This window comes from Acanthisitta chloris, unplaced genomic scaffold (genome assembly GCF_000695815.1).
Source record: "Acanthisitta chloris isolate BGI_N310 unplaced genomic scaffold, ASM69581v1 scaffold34080, whole genome shotgun sequence".
Classification (NCBI taxonomy): Eukaryota; Metazoa; Chordata; class Aves; order Passeriformes; family Acanthisittidae; genus Acanthisitta; species Acanthisitta chloris.
The window spans coordinates 5,415-19,205 of NW_008653838.1; the positions used below are offsets into that span (position 1 = coordinate 5,415).

The 13,791-nt window shown below is 43.8% G+C and overlaps 1 protein-coding gene across 1 annotated transcript; it reads right to left on the reverse strand.

The window, feature by feature from the left end:
- Positions 1-9,255: 9,255 nt before the first annotated feature.
- MFAP3 (microfibrillar-associated protein 3) lies at positions 9,256-11,666 on the reverse strand. Its single transcript, XM_009082540.1, has 2 exons — positions 11,393-11,666; positions 9,256-10,001 (listed from the first exon to the last, which is right to left on the reverse strand). Exons 1-2 carry the CDS (start codon positions 11,664-11,666, stop codon positions 9,256-9,258), a joined length of 1,020 nt encoding a protein of 339 aa, XP_009080788.1.
- Positions 11,667-13,791: the final 2,125 nt, after the last annotated feature.

Consider the following 13,791-nt stretch of genomic DNA (forward strand, 5'->3'; position numbering starts at 1 on the left):
GCTGCCTCTAGCGGTACCGGAGCCGTCGGGGGCTCCAGGAGAGGAGCTCCTTGCCAGCCCTGCCCTGGAGACCACCCAACGGCTGCGCTAGAAGGACCCTGCGGCTTCCCATCCCAACCGGCACAAGCATCCCCCTCGGCTGCGGGAATTTCCCTGATTCCCGGCATGGTACTGCCCCTCCTGCCAGTGCCACTGTCAGCCCAGATCCTGGCTCCGAGCTCACCTGTGTGTTCTTACTGTTTGGATTCAGCTTGGCATGTAAAAGCCTTGACCCAGGCTCCCTTTCAGCTCAACAAACTGAAAGCCTTGGGCTGCCAAGACGAGAGCGACAGCAAAGATACGCCCAGCGCTTCGCTGCGTCTCTTCAAGGACGAGGAAGAAAAGAGTGGGTGCTCACAGGAAAGGAGAGATCAGCAGGGCTGGCTGGCAAATGATAAAGCACGTGGACCACATGTGTGCTTCTTTCCAAGGGTGGCTTCTCTGGTGCACAGGGAAATGTCAGGGACCAAAGAGAATTGGTGTCCCTTATGGGCCCCATGCCTGGGGGGTCATGCTCACTCCTCAGCACTGTCCCCTACCTCACACCCTGACTGTGTCCTGTCCTGCCTCTGAGATCACCTTTCCAGGCCAGAGGGTGCTGGAACATGCTCTGGCTGAGAGCTGAAATGGGGCTCATTGGTACAACACATCCCAAGATGCTGTTTTGGACTCTCCCAGCTATCAAAATGTTTTCTCTTATTCAATCCCTCTCCATGACAAACCTTCACCAACTCTCCTCTTACTTCACCTAGAGAACTAGCAGATAGAAAACCTCATGGTCCTTTTGGAGCTCTCCCAGGCTGGCCAGGGCCAGGTGAACTTCACCAGCATCCATGGGAATGCTGATGCAGCTGGTCCTCTGGACTTTCCCCTTTGTTCAGAGCAAGTCAAGTGACATAAGATTTCCTTGATCACACACCCAGGGATGCTGCTTTATACTCCTGTACTTCAGGGATGAGCGATTTGACTGTGAGGCTTCAGAAGAAGGCTGCAAATCCTGCACACATCTGAAATGAAATGCAGGAAAGAAGACAATCCAATGGAGATGAATTGACAGCTGGGTCTGAGACTCCCAGCCCAAACTCACAGGAGAAAGATGATTGGCCTGTGTTCCCTGCTGCCAGCTGAGGAGGTCACTGTGGTTAAGGCATGTCAAGAGAATTGCTGTTCTTTATGAGCACTAATGGTATTTGCAGGTCTGCATTTAAAAATGATGATAAAGGTAATCAAACTGTCAGGAACAAAGACAGATGGGGAGCTCACTGGAGCCAGTGAGGGATTCCCTGCTTTCACTTAGCAGCTGTGATTTATATTTCACTCACACCTATGGACTCAGAGCAAGGAGCAGAGCAGCAGTGCTTTGCAAAAACACTGTAGGAAGGAGTACACAGACACTGAATTTGTCTGTGTTTGAGCTTCTAGACCTGTTTATACCTTCTTTAGACATCACTTCGAAATACTGCTGAGCATATAAACTTTGCCCAGAAAATGACAAGCAAAAGTCCCTTATGATATAACAACCAGTAACTTAACTTCCTGCAGCCAGGTGCATCTTGACAAACAGTGACCTCCCTTTCCCTTCCTTCTCCCCTTTCATAAGGCTTTGACAAGGTCTTGACAGCAGGCACTGCAGCCCTTCAGATCTGTCTGACCTGTGGAGTACAGGGTTCTTGCAGGAATAAAGGCTGCAACAGTGGCAGTGGGGATGAAGGAAGGGGAGGGAGGTGCAAGGACTCCCCTGCTGCAAAGCCATTGACCTGACCTGTCAGCACAGTCCATAGCTCAGGTCTTTGATGGCTCTGGATCCTGAGCTGGATATTGGAGACCGCTCTTGCTATTCTCTGAGTTCTCTCTGCCATGACTCTGGCACCCTTTCTTTCTTCTGTCTTCAGATGTTGTCTCTTTTCTCATCTTACCTTTGTGTGGTGCCACGTTGGCAGCAGGGACAGCTGCAGCCTTACTTCCTTTGTAACTCAGAGTCGTTCAACACGGAGCTGTGTCGGTGCTGATACCGTATCCATGCAACCTGTGTTTCAAGGATCGTGTTTGCTTTATTTCTGTGGATTAAAAAACCAGAAAAAAACCCCACTAAGAAAACAGCCTTCCTAAGAAGAGTTCGAGCAGTTAATTAGTTTCAACATTGCAAGGGCCACTGCTCAGCAGCTAAAAATCATCATGTTTGAATGGTGAATTAAGTCAGCCAAGCAATAAATCCAAGCAACAAAACAGTCCCTTTAGCTCAGAGAAGTTCTCTTTTCCCAAAACACTGAGAAATGGCATTTTCTCAGAGCCCACGAGGTCATCACATTAATAAAGCATTTCAAGTAATCTCTGGAAGTGAAGTGACACCCTGCTGCAAGAGATTTGCTGTTAAAGCCAACTCTCTATAACGGAGTGTGATGCATAGAGGATTTCCAAAGCAAACCAGTCCTCTAATTTAGGACAGTTGTCCAAACCCCTTCATGTCTGTTCTGGTCCACTGTCTTCCTCCCTAATCATTATTTAGGAGAGTTAAACTTGAGAAAAACTCACAGAAGAAAAAAAAAAGGAAGGAAGAAACCAAACTTGGGATTCTCCCATTCACCAGGCAAGACACTCTGAGTATTTCCATGCAGGAAAGTAAAGAGAAGACACCAAGAAGGGAAAGGAAGTGAAGAGCTGAAAATCTCTTGAGGTAGTGGTTGGACAGGTTTGTGTGCTTTCCACCCCCTACCACATGGAAATACAAAGCTATTGCAAGACTGCTGCCCCCAGAAAACTGGAGTTACTCCTTTGGCATTGAACAGGGGCAGGGACTGCTGGCTGCCAGCACTGGAGTCAGGGACATTTCCATGACCCAGCGCAGTTAGACAGACAGCAAGAATGTCCAAAGCTCAAGAAGCAACACTCAGACATTCAAGCATTAAATAAACAAAAGGAGTTCGACTTTCTGTTAAATTCTGCAAGCTTAGCCTGAGCATAGGATGATTTCTTCAGGCATGGCAGGCACATAAAGCCAAATATAGCCCCTGCTTTATGTTGCCCTCCATTCATTTCCTGTATGTTTGGGGTGGCCCTGATTTGGGCTGCAGATGTAGCAGCATAGGCATGGAAAGGACAAGATGGGTGATGCATTGAGAGATGCTTGGGGGCAGATACTAGGGCAATCTTTCAAGTAGTCAGCATGGTTTAGCAGCAGAACAGCTTGCCTGGGAGACACATCTCTGCCAGCAGCTGTGTTTAAGATAGGATGGACATCTGTGGCTGAGAGCATGTCCTGGGTGGCCTCTTATGCTCCCTTCAACCCCAGAGCTGTTCTCAGTGTCCTGATCTTCAGAGGAAGAGAAAGTAGCATAGCACAGAATTTTCACTTCCAACTCTTGCAGATGGCCCATAAGAGGCCTTAGAGCAGAGCAGGGAGAAGGAAAGGCAGGGGGAACTGCAGCTAGCTATCTCCAGCTCCCTTGATGAAGTTTGGGGATGGCAGCCTCTCCCTTAAACTTAAAGCTAAATACCCCTCACTTTCCACTGGAAAAGCTTTTTGCAAGCTTGTGTTACACTTGGAACCATTCAATATGAAATATATATTTAATAATATGGTAGCACAAAGAGGCACTGAATAGGACAAACATAAAGAAGAGTTGGCAATAGCCTCTGCAATATTGTGTCCACTGGGTCCCTTCTCCATGAAATCCTAGCCCAGGTTTCATTTGCCTTTGATTTACTTGTACAAACCTTGAGACACTCTCCAGTACATCTACCCCCCACCCAGAGCTGTGCCCTCCTGGTGCTGTCACCACACAGTGCTCGTGGTGCTGCCTTGGGCAATGTCTGTGCTGCAGACAGTGATCTCCAAGGGGATTGTCCATCGCTCCTCCAAATGCTGACATCCAAACCTGGCAGCACACACCACACTGACTCCAGCCCCTTTGCAGACTCATTGACATGCACCAGAACCCCCAGATCCCATATGGAACGTGGCTGCAGATGGATGGACATATGTGAATCCGTGTGCATCTCCTCTGATGGAAACATCCCAGTGCAGCAGTAACACTCAAGTGTGTGGTTTGCATTTGGGAATGAGAGAGGATTTTTCTGCCATTTAAATAAATAAAATACGTTCTGAGCAACTTGGGATAAAGCCATTCTAATCCTTTTATTCTTTCCAAAGGAAAATGATTCCATATTCAGGGCACTGTGCAAACAATTAATTAGCCTAACAAAAATGAAAGGCCTAATTGCTTGGTATTATTACGCTCATTGGCAGCCAGGCGTGACCAAAGAATAGACACCCTCTTACCAGGGATAAAGCACAACTTTCCAGCTTTTGGGGCTTTTTTGGTATTTGAACATCTAAAAAGATAAATTTTCTTGGACTGATGGTGCAATTCTCTCTTCCACATGCAAAAAGGCTGGCAGTATTTGGAGATATCTGAATGAGCTGCTACACAATCATAAAAAGAGAAGAGGAGTGAGCCCCAGCTGGTGTGAAATGACCTGCCTGAATGGAAGTTGATAAAGCTGCAACTTGCCTGAGTGGAATGACACTGTGGTGTCTCTACTGTATGTCTCTGGCAGAAGACTTGACTCAGAAAAGTGCTGCAACATTAAGGAAAAAATGTGGTTTTTTAAGGTGTTCACAGAAAATTAAAGGACAATCATCCTTAATGCAGCTTCCTTTTCAATGATCTTGTTGTTACCAGATGGAAAAGTGCTTTAAATGGATGCAGATGAATTTGTTCACTGTGGATAGGATCATGAGGGTCAGGTTACAGGAGGTTTAAAAAACTGAACCGTTATCATTCAAGCATCTCTCATAACAAGGAGATAGAAAGCAGATGCTGACTGAATATTGACCTAGCCTGAGGAGTATGGGTCCAATAATTCTTCCTTTAAGCAGCTGATTCTCATGGGAAAATCCCCAAGATTAAGCTTTAATTCCATTATCTGCCTTGTGCAGAGACTGGCAACTAGAGACTATTCTTTCAAAACAATGTGGGTGAAGTCTGCTCTTGTTCACACTTGCACAGCCTCACTGACTGTGTTACACAGGGTTTCTCAGCCAGCTGGATTTTTGGTGTTTGGGCTGGGGGGGATGCAGTTTAAACTTAACCAAGAGCACTCTGTGCTCCAGGCTGGCTCTGAGCTGCAGGACATGCCCCCACACAAGACATCCATTATCCATTATCAGGCAGCATCAGGCACTCACGTGGGAAATAGCTTCCCAGTGGAACCAGTGGGGAGAGGTGAGTGCCTTGCTTAGGGGCTTGGGATCGTCCCCTGGCAGAGTTTAATACCCTGAATCGATTGCAAAGGAATCAGGAACACAAGCCTAGTCACCAAAATGCAATGGGATGCCCCCTCCCACTCTCAGCATGTTTAACACAGCACTCCAGGGGATGTTACTCCCTCCCTGTGTCATTTAATGCACTACAAGCCAGGGCAAAGTCAGACCTACATCTCCTTCAGCTCCAGGGATGCAGAGGGAAATCAGCCCCATGATTCCCTTAGTGCAGTGGTGGAAATTTCTTTATACCATCTCAGCAACTCACTGGAAAGACAGTTGAAGGCTTTCGATACTCCACATTTGTGCTGTGTTTCCTGTTAGGAGATCAGTTGTCCCCAGATGTACTGAGCTTTGAGGAGGATTAAAAAAGAGAGGTGCTTACAATATAGAATTGTACAACAACGTGAAAAAGGCAGGACCAGGCAACACAGGTTTGTGGCTGAAGGTCACTGCACTTCATGATGTGAAAGCAAGGAGAACACATGGACCTTCCTGAAACCATTTCAGGTCTGTAACTGTTTGTTTATGCAGCTGGGAACAATTATTACAGATATTGTTGTGGACTTTGAGACATAAAAAAAATGACAGACCCAAAGATGTCCCAGCAGGAAAAAAAAAAAGCAACCTTTGTCAGGTTGGCTAACAACAGCTGAAATCTGTGAGACAGGCACTCCTTACCTGTAAAACAGAAAACTCCACCGAAACAAGGTTTTTCTTTTTATTTTTTATTTTGCAAATCTACCAATTCATTTTATGAAAGTATGAAATCCTATGTGGCTACATTAAACAGCTACATTACAATCCAGGTAATACAAATCATCACTACAAAGTTAGTTTTAGGTACTCTTGGATAACAAGTAGATTTAACATTACTCAAAAGAAAAGTAAGTCACAAAGAAAAGATAAAATAGCCTTGTGATTGTCAAAGACTTTAGATTAAAGCAAGGAAACCACTGTAAACTCTCCTGGTCCTACAAAAAGTTAAGAGAGAAACACTTGCAGTGTTAATGCACGATTAGATTCATGAAGGAAATTTAAGTGCACATATCTACTCTCAGGATAACAAGAGTAGTTCACAAGCTGTTTGGAAACCAGTGTCAGATTTCATCCTCTGGAAATCACTTTTAGTGTCTAACATCACCATCATCCTTATTTTCAGCTGCATAAAAATCCTGTAAAATACACCAGAGCTCCAAATCAGCTCTAATTGAATTCAGTGGGAGTAGGATCAGTTCCTACATTTAGTAAGTACTCCTGATAAAGTGAAATCCTTACAAAATAACCTCCTTCCCAGGAATGAAATTAATTTAACAAAATACTGCAATAATTCAGGGAAACTCTTAGCTTTGCTATCCAGCAATTGCCAGTGCAACTGCATTTTTGAGGACCTTTATGCATGGTCATTCTTTTCTTCTCCATCAGCAACAGGACACAAAGACACCAGGGAAATGTGCTTGGTAAGAACTCAGAGCTATGTAAATAAAGTATAAAAATCAAAGAACAGATCAAATTAATCTAGAAACTGCTCTCCTGACACCCATCTGACACACCTCCAGCATTATCCTGCTGCCTCTAAGCTGCCAGTTCTGATGAGACATCTGTCAATCATATCTGCTTCTTAGGAAGCAATTAAATGGAGCTTAGATTTTGTAGTGCAAAATTCTCTCATTGCATGTGGAGTTTGGGGTTATATGTCCCACATGCTACTGCTGCATGCCATGTAACAGTTTCACAGAAGCCAGGAGAGCAGTTTAGGAGGAAATAAGGCAGGGGCAGGTACAATTCTGCTGGCACAAAGGAGATTGAAACAAATCATTCTCTTGTTGCCTTCACCTCTTTCGACTAGCACATCCTAAAGGGTGCAAACCCCCAAATCTCCACTCACACACATGCAACAAACCTGCAGAAATTGCTGTAGTCCAGAAGTGAAGGCAGCAGCACCTTAGCAGGGCTTCTTGGAGAACTAGGTATTTATCCACAGAGTATCTTTTAACACTGTTCACCTCAAAAAAAAAACTTCAAGGAAATCAGATAGGTTACACAAAACTCTACAAACTTTTCACCTGGACATAAAGTGCCATCAAACTATGGAAGCAAAAAAATTACTGTTGAGGGCAGTAGCTACTCTTAAGTGTCTACAGAAGGCTTTATTCCCATGAAGTTTGCTACAATCTGGGAAATGGCACCAAGCTGGTGGGAATGCTACTATAACCAAGGCTAGCAATTTCCTTCCTTCCTGACACAGGCAACTAGGGTGCATTTACTGGTGGCTGACTGCAGGAATTTCCCCAGAAGGTAGTTTAAAATGTAATAGCTGCTGTGATTTCCCCCTCTCTGATATGACATGACTATAATTCCTTCAGCCCCTTTGTTCTCAGCTTGCATTACCACAGGTGGCCCCACCCTGGTATCACCACTGTGCCTGTTTGTTTTCCACCTCTACTCTTGGAAATGTAATGTCAAATCCTCTTAAGAATCCTGAGCAGCCATCCAGAATCACTTGTTCAACTGACATTTCTGTAATAATAAGGAAAGAAAAAAAAAAGAGTTGTGGGAAATTAAACGGTGCTCCTGTTGCCAAGTTGTTAAAATTATATGGCAATATGCTTCCAGAAGTTGTAAGAAATTAATTTGTGGAGTGCTTACAAGCTTTACATCTACTAAATCTCAACAGGATATAAAATGCTATTTAAGCGATACAACTTCAAAATGTTATGGAGGAAAAAAAAATCAGCACCAAAGAGTGAAAGAAGAAAGTAGATTCTTGTTTGCACTCTGATTCCTGGAGGAATCTCTACAGCTAAGGAAGCCACGTGGGAGATCCTTGGTGAAGTCCTTGTGTGTGTGTGTGTATGTCAGCACCTGCACCTCTCCCTTCTGCCATCCCTCTTCATCAGACCAGGCTGGGATCCACCAGTGAGTTCCTCCACCCTGTAAACAGTGGCTGGCAAAGAGCTCAGCCCTTCCTCTCTCTGCCACTGCCTTCTGAAAGCACTAGCCAGAGCAGAGCGAGTGTCACTGCTTTTCACCTGCTTTACTACAATGCTGTGCAGAAAGAAGTGCCTGAGACACCTGTCTGTAGATGAGTTCGTTTCTTAGTTATGCCACTACTGTCATTCTTCTCTCACAACTATGTCAAATACAAGATAAAACTTTGGATTTTCTACAGTGAGTGAAATCAGCAAAGTCAAAAGGCAGCGAGTGCTGGCAGTGCTGTTGCTGCTCCATTCTGTGGGACACAACCAGGGTAAGGCGCTTTGGCAATCAGCACCAAGTTTAAGCAAGAAGCTTTTAGAGCACACAGGAGTTTTCTGCAGGTGCATGGAAAAACTGAGACCCCCTGGTTGTCCTCTAAGCTGCTTTGAAACTACAATTTGTTTAATTCAGCAGCAGATCCTGGTACTATTCTTTTCCTAAGTACAGTACATTTTGATAGCAACACAGAAGCACACGACACAAACCAGATTTGCTCAAGCTCACCATGGTTCTGATGGGCTACTCACCAAGAGGCAACTCAAAAAGAGCACACAACTCAATTCATCAGGACAACAACACTGACTCGAAGGAATTTCGGCTTGACTCTGGAAGAAAGAGTTCATGAAGGAAAAGATCTTATTCCAAGTTATGCTGCTTGGCTTGGCCATTTCTAACACAGATCAGAAGCCACCAAGGAGCCAAGGACAAAGAATTCTCATGTTGTAAATATTTTAAGAATGGCAGACCTGCTTTGATAAGAAAAGCCACTGCACAGGATTCCAAACGGCCTTTTCTAACAGACTGAAATCGTTAGATCACCACTGACAGAAAATACAAATTTCAGAAGCAGTTCTGGCATCTTGCAATTTGGAAAACTCTTGTGCACATGGGACTGAGGCAGCTTGTTTGCAGACCACGTTCTCACAGTATCCTTGGGTCACCCGAGCTTCCCTCACCAGCACAGCTCACTGGACTCAGCAGGTGCCCTCCTCAGAAGGCACAAACTGGCAGCTGTCGTGAGACACGGTGTCGATGCTCTGCGCTGCGCTCTGCGGGTGGATGGACACCTGCACAGCAATCTCCTGGCCCTGCTCACTCACGGACCCATCGTCCGAGTCCCCGGCCGGGGAATCGCTGCGCGTCAGCTCGGGGTTCAGGGGGTATATGGCAGCTTGGGCACCGCAGCCTTGGCACTGTTTGTCCTCCTTCCCGACGTCGTCGGGATCGTCGACTCGCACGGCCTCGAAGATCTCCTCCATGAACGCCCTGCAGTTAAGGATCAGGGGTGGAAGGGGAATGCTTCTGGCAAGCTCTTCAATGTACCGAGCAAACTCCATGGTCTTGAACTGAGTGACTTTGGCCAGCTCTAGGGTTTTGGCTGATGTGATGATAGGGATCCGCTTGGCTATCTCAAAAGCTTTCTGAAGCTTCTCGGCCCCTTCCGTCCTGAAGAACTCATTGATAGCCTTCTCTGTTTTGCGGAGGTGACTGCTCATCATGCACAGACGGGTTATGTTTAAAATCAGGGTGATAGCAAAGGCAACGAGGCACACAATCATGTAGTAGATACTCATGTCTCCTGAGGTGAAGATAACCCTCAGGGTGACTGTGTAGTACAAGGTCTCGTTAGGACTGATGCCTGCACACGTGTATCGGCCCCGGTCAGCAAAGTTGACCTTTGTGATGTTAAGAGAATTGTCAGCAATCCTCCACCGGTCACCTGGAGATTGGAAGAAATAAACTAAGCTCATGAAACAAGAATTACTGGGTAAACTAGACATGTGCTGTTCACTCTGTCAACAGGAGTTTGGCAGTCAGCAGTACACTTCTAGCACAATGCCAAGAGGACACCCAGGACTGAAATAACCACCTCATGCCTGTAATGCAGAAAGCCACAACCCATTTACCAATCCTACTGCTTAAGGGTTAATTAATCTGCATGCTGGCTACACTGGTTTTACTTCCTTCTCTCATCTGCACTTTTTTGTGTGATTCTGGACTGCTAGCTCTTCCTGACAGGGATCCTAATTCTTAACTAGGGCTTCTCACCCTCTGTGTAACACCATGTTAAAAGACTATCCTCGATAAAGTCTAATTTTCCATATGTTCAGAGTCAAAAGTCGAGTGACCCATGAAAAAGATCAGTCTGTAAATAGCTCTGCTGGCTGAAGGACCCAGGATTTTCTTGAGACACACTTTTCTGCTGAGCATGCAGTGCTGACACACAAAACCCAAGGAAAAAGAAATCAATACAAGAAGCTTTACACAGCGTTCGCTGTGTGTTCATGACTTAGGGGGAAAACTGTTTTCATAACTCATTCTTCTAATTACTCCACTTTGAACTGTTTTCATAACTTACTCTTCTAATTACTCTACTCTGAACTAATATCCAGATGGCACCATAGCTACAAAAAGGTTACCAAAATCTTAAGGCAGAGAGAAATGGCCTCCAACAAGATCCTGTCAATTAGTTTGATGACCTTCATTAATACTAATAGAGAAAATCACATGCATCTCTAAAAGGCTTTTTTTTAATTAAAAACTAGAGGGGCAGAACTGTAAGAGCCAATGCCTAGGAAAATATATCCCCCTCAGTACAAAAGGGTTTAACAACACTTATTTCATCATTGGGTCACGACATATTGTGTTGCTTCCCACAGTCTCACTGGTGCATAAACCAGAAAATAAATGTACTAAGTTACCACGCTTTAAAATATCCTGCAACAAAATTAAAGCACTGATTGCCATCTGGAAAAGGTCACAAGTTGTGGAGAACTGTGTTTAATTCATGTGTTTGGAAAAATATAATCTAAACCAGAGCAGCAACAAATGAAAACATCAGTTGGTATCTGGTAAGATGTACTGAATTCTGCGATGCCTCTTGAACAACATGATGCTGTGGGGCACCAGAGCAGGGTGGATGGGCTGGGACAGAACTCAGGTACAATTCACAAGCCACACGTCAGAGGGCAAAGGGCTTTGTCCTGTTCTGTCCTTATCTCCCGACTGTAAAAATGTGAGGATAGGAAGAGAAAATGATAACAAAGTCCCAGAGGTTTTCAGATATTGTAGGAAAGGGGTAGAAAGGTAGAAAACAGCAGGAAAACTCACCTTCATGTTCAAGCAGGTGTCCTCTGGAGTTATACCAAAGGATATGTTCATACTGGCTGGTGTTCAGTTTACATTCAATTAAAACACTGGTCCCCTCTTTGGCTATGATATCATGGTGTGCTGAAGAACTTATGGAAGTATGAGACACTGCATGAAGTGATGCATTGAGAGACCCAAAAGCAACTGTCCTGTTAAAAGCTACATTTTCCACTGTGAATCCAACTGAAAGATCAGCACTAACAGTCAGAATTAGCAGGCAATAGCTGAGCTTCATGGAAAGCTATTGAAAATTCCTTTTTCATTTAATTTGGAGAAATGAGGTCATATGATATTAATCTGTCTGTGCTGCTCTGAGATAAGAGAGGAGGCTCTTGATTTGTTCAGTGATGGAAAACGTCTTGGATCCAAATGCACTTTTAAGACCATCAGGACTGGAAGTCCAACTGAAATAAAACAGAAAAAGCAAGTTTATTAATGACAGCAAGCTTACAGCACATTCAAATTTCATTTCCAGTAAACAGATTTCGATTAGCATAATATAAACTGTCAGCTGAGAGGTTCCAAATCAGAGCTTTGCTCAGAGCACAGTAATGAAAGGAGGGTAAGAAGGCATTAGCACAACCTCCAGTCCACTAGATGTTCATCTTCCCAACCAAATACATAATCTCAGGAACAATAATCATTAAGGGGAAAAAGGTTTTAAAAAAAAAAGGAACAAATTGTTCAGACTACTCAAAATGCATAATTATCTTTAGAAGTGGATTCTGCATTTGTTAACAGAGAAAAAGTGCTTTCTTAATAGAGGAAGAAAAGCGAGAAAGAGGATGTAATTTCTGCCTCCCTCCCCACCAATAGCAAAGTGCTTTTAAGCCCTGGGTTTCTAAAGCAAATCTTCCATTTACCATTCAGAAAAAAAACCCTAAGCACACATCCACATCTGATTTTTAGCATTTATACATCTACTTCCTTGATTTTAGAGGCACAATCCCTCTTAGATGCCTAAACACTAGACAATATGCTTATAGTTTCTTGTGTTTTAGCAGTTACTTACAGCCACAGAGAGGAAGTCTGTCCTTTCTGCACATCAGGACACTGATGGCTAAACATACTTCCTTTTTTTGGAATCCCCCTTGCTGCTGCATTTTCTAAGTTTGCCTCTTTTTATTCTTGTTTGTTTTACAATGAGCTCCTGTTGCAAATCTTTCACTTTATGCAGCTACATCTCATATCTTGCTCATCATCTTCTCTACCCATACTTCACAGCAATTCGAAAAACTGTTTTGTCTAGGGACACACATTCTTCAAATTAATGTGCACAAAAGATATTTTAAGATGTTTGGATACAGCCTTTAATTTTATGGTTCTTTTGCACACAAGGATTTTCCTTTTTGTACAAGCCAGAATGAAACCAACCTGTAACAAAATGAGATGACACTGATAAGAGAAAATCTGCAATCAATTTTCCTGGAAGTCTGACTCAAGAAAATTTCTCATCCAATATGTGTTCCCTGAAGTTATGATTCCATCTAGACTGCTCCAGAGCCCTAAAAAACAATTTACAAAGTACAGAAGCCACAAGCCTAAATGTTATCCTAATGAACATGTCACTTCGTACCATTGACTGTGACTTCAAATTTGTCATCTTTTCTTCCACCCATAACAGATGCTGGTCGAATAGAATTTCATGAGTAGCACAACACAAAGGAACACATTTTCTTAATAAATAACGAAGACACTTCTCATCCTTCCAGAATCACTAGTTAACAATGCCTAAAGCATGTATGAAAAATAATGTAATATACATAAACCCAGGTGATTTCTATTAGTTGTCTCTCATCAGAGACAAACTAAGCATATTCAAGAAGGGGAAAATCTGCTGATAAGTTACTATCCAGACTAGGATCTTTTTTTCAGTTAATTTGTCAAAGGTCAAACCAGATTTCAGATTTGACATCTGATGAGAAATGTATGATCTGACCCACTTCCAATTCTGTTGCAGCTGTTGCCAAAACCAGTTAAACAAAGAAAGCAAAGAAGACAGCTGTGTCCAACTCTCCTTCAAGCTTGACTAAGCAACTCACCCTCCCAGTCCTGCAAAGAGAAACTGGAAAACAGGCTCTCTACTTGTTCCTCTGTAAACAGCAATCCCTTCATCTGCCCTCTTTTTTTTTCCAACCATTGGCCCCACTCTGTTTTCTATCATGCCTCTTGTCCTTTCAATTAAGATGAGACCAGTGCTGAGAACTCAATTATAGCATTGTGCTGGAGAAGCTACTTTCTCACAGCTAAACAGTTAAAATCAGTACCAAGGCCTCTTTCATTCCTCTTTTTCACCAGCTACACTTTAGGGAAAGTGCTACTGAGTCCTGCTGCCTCTGGAGAAGAGCATCCCAGACACA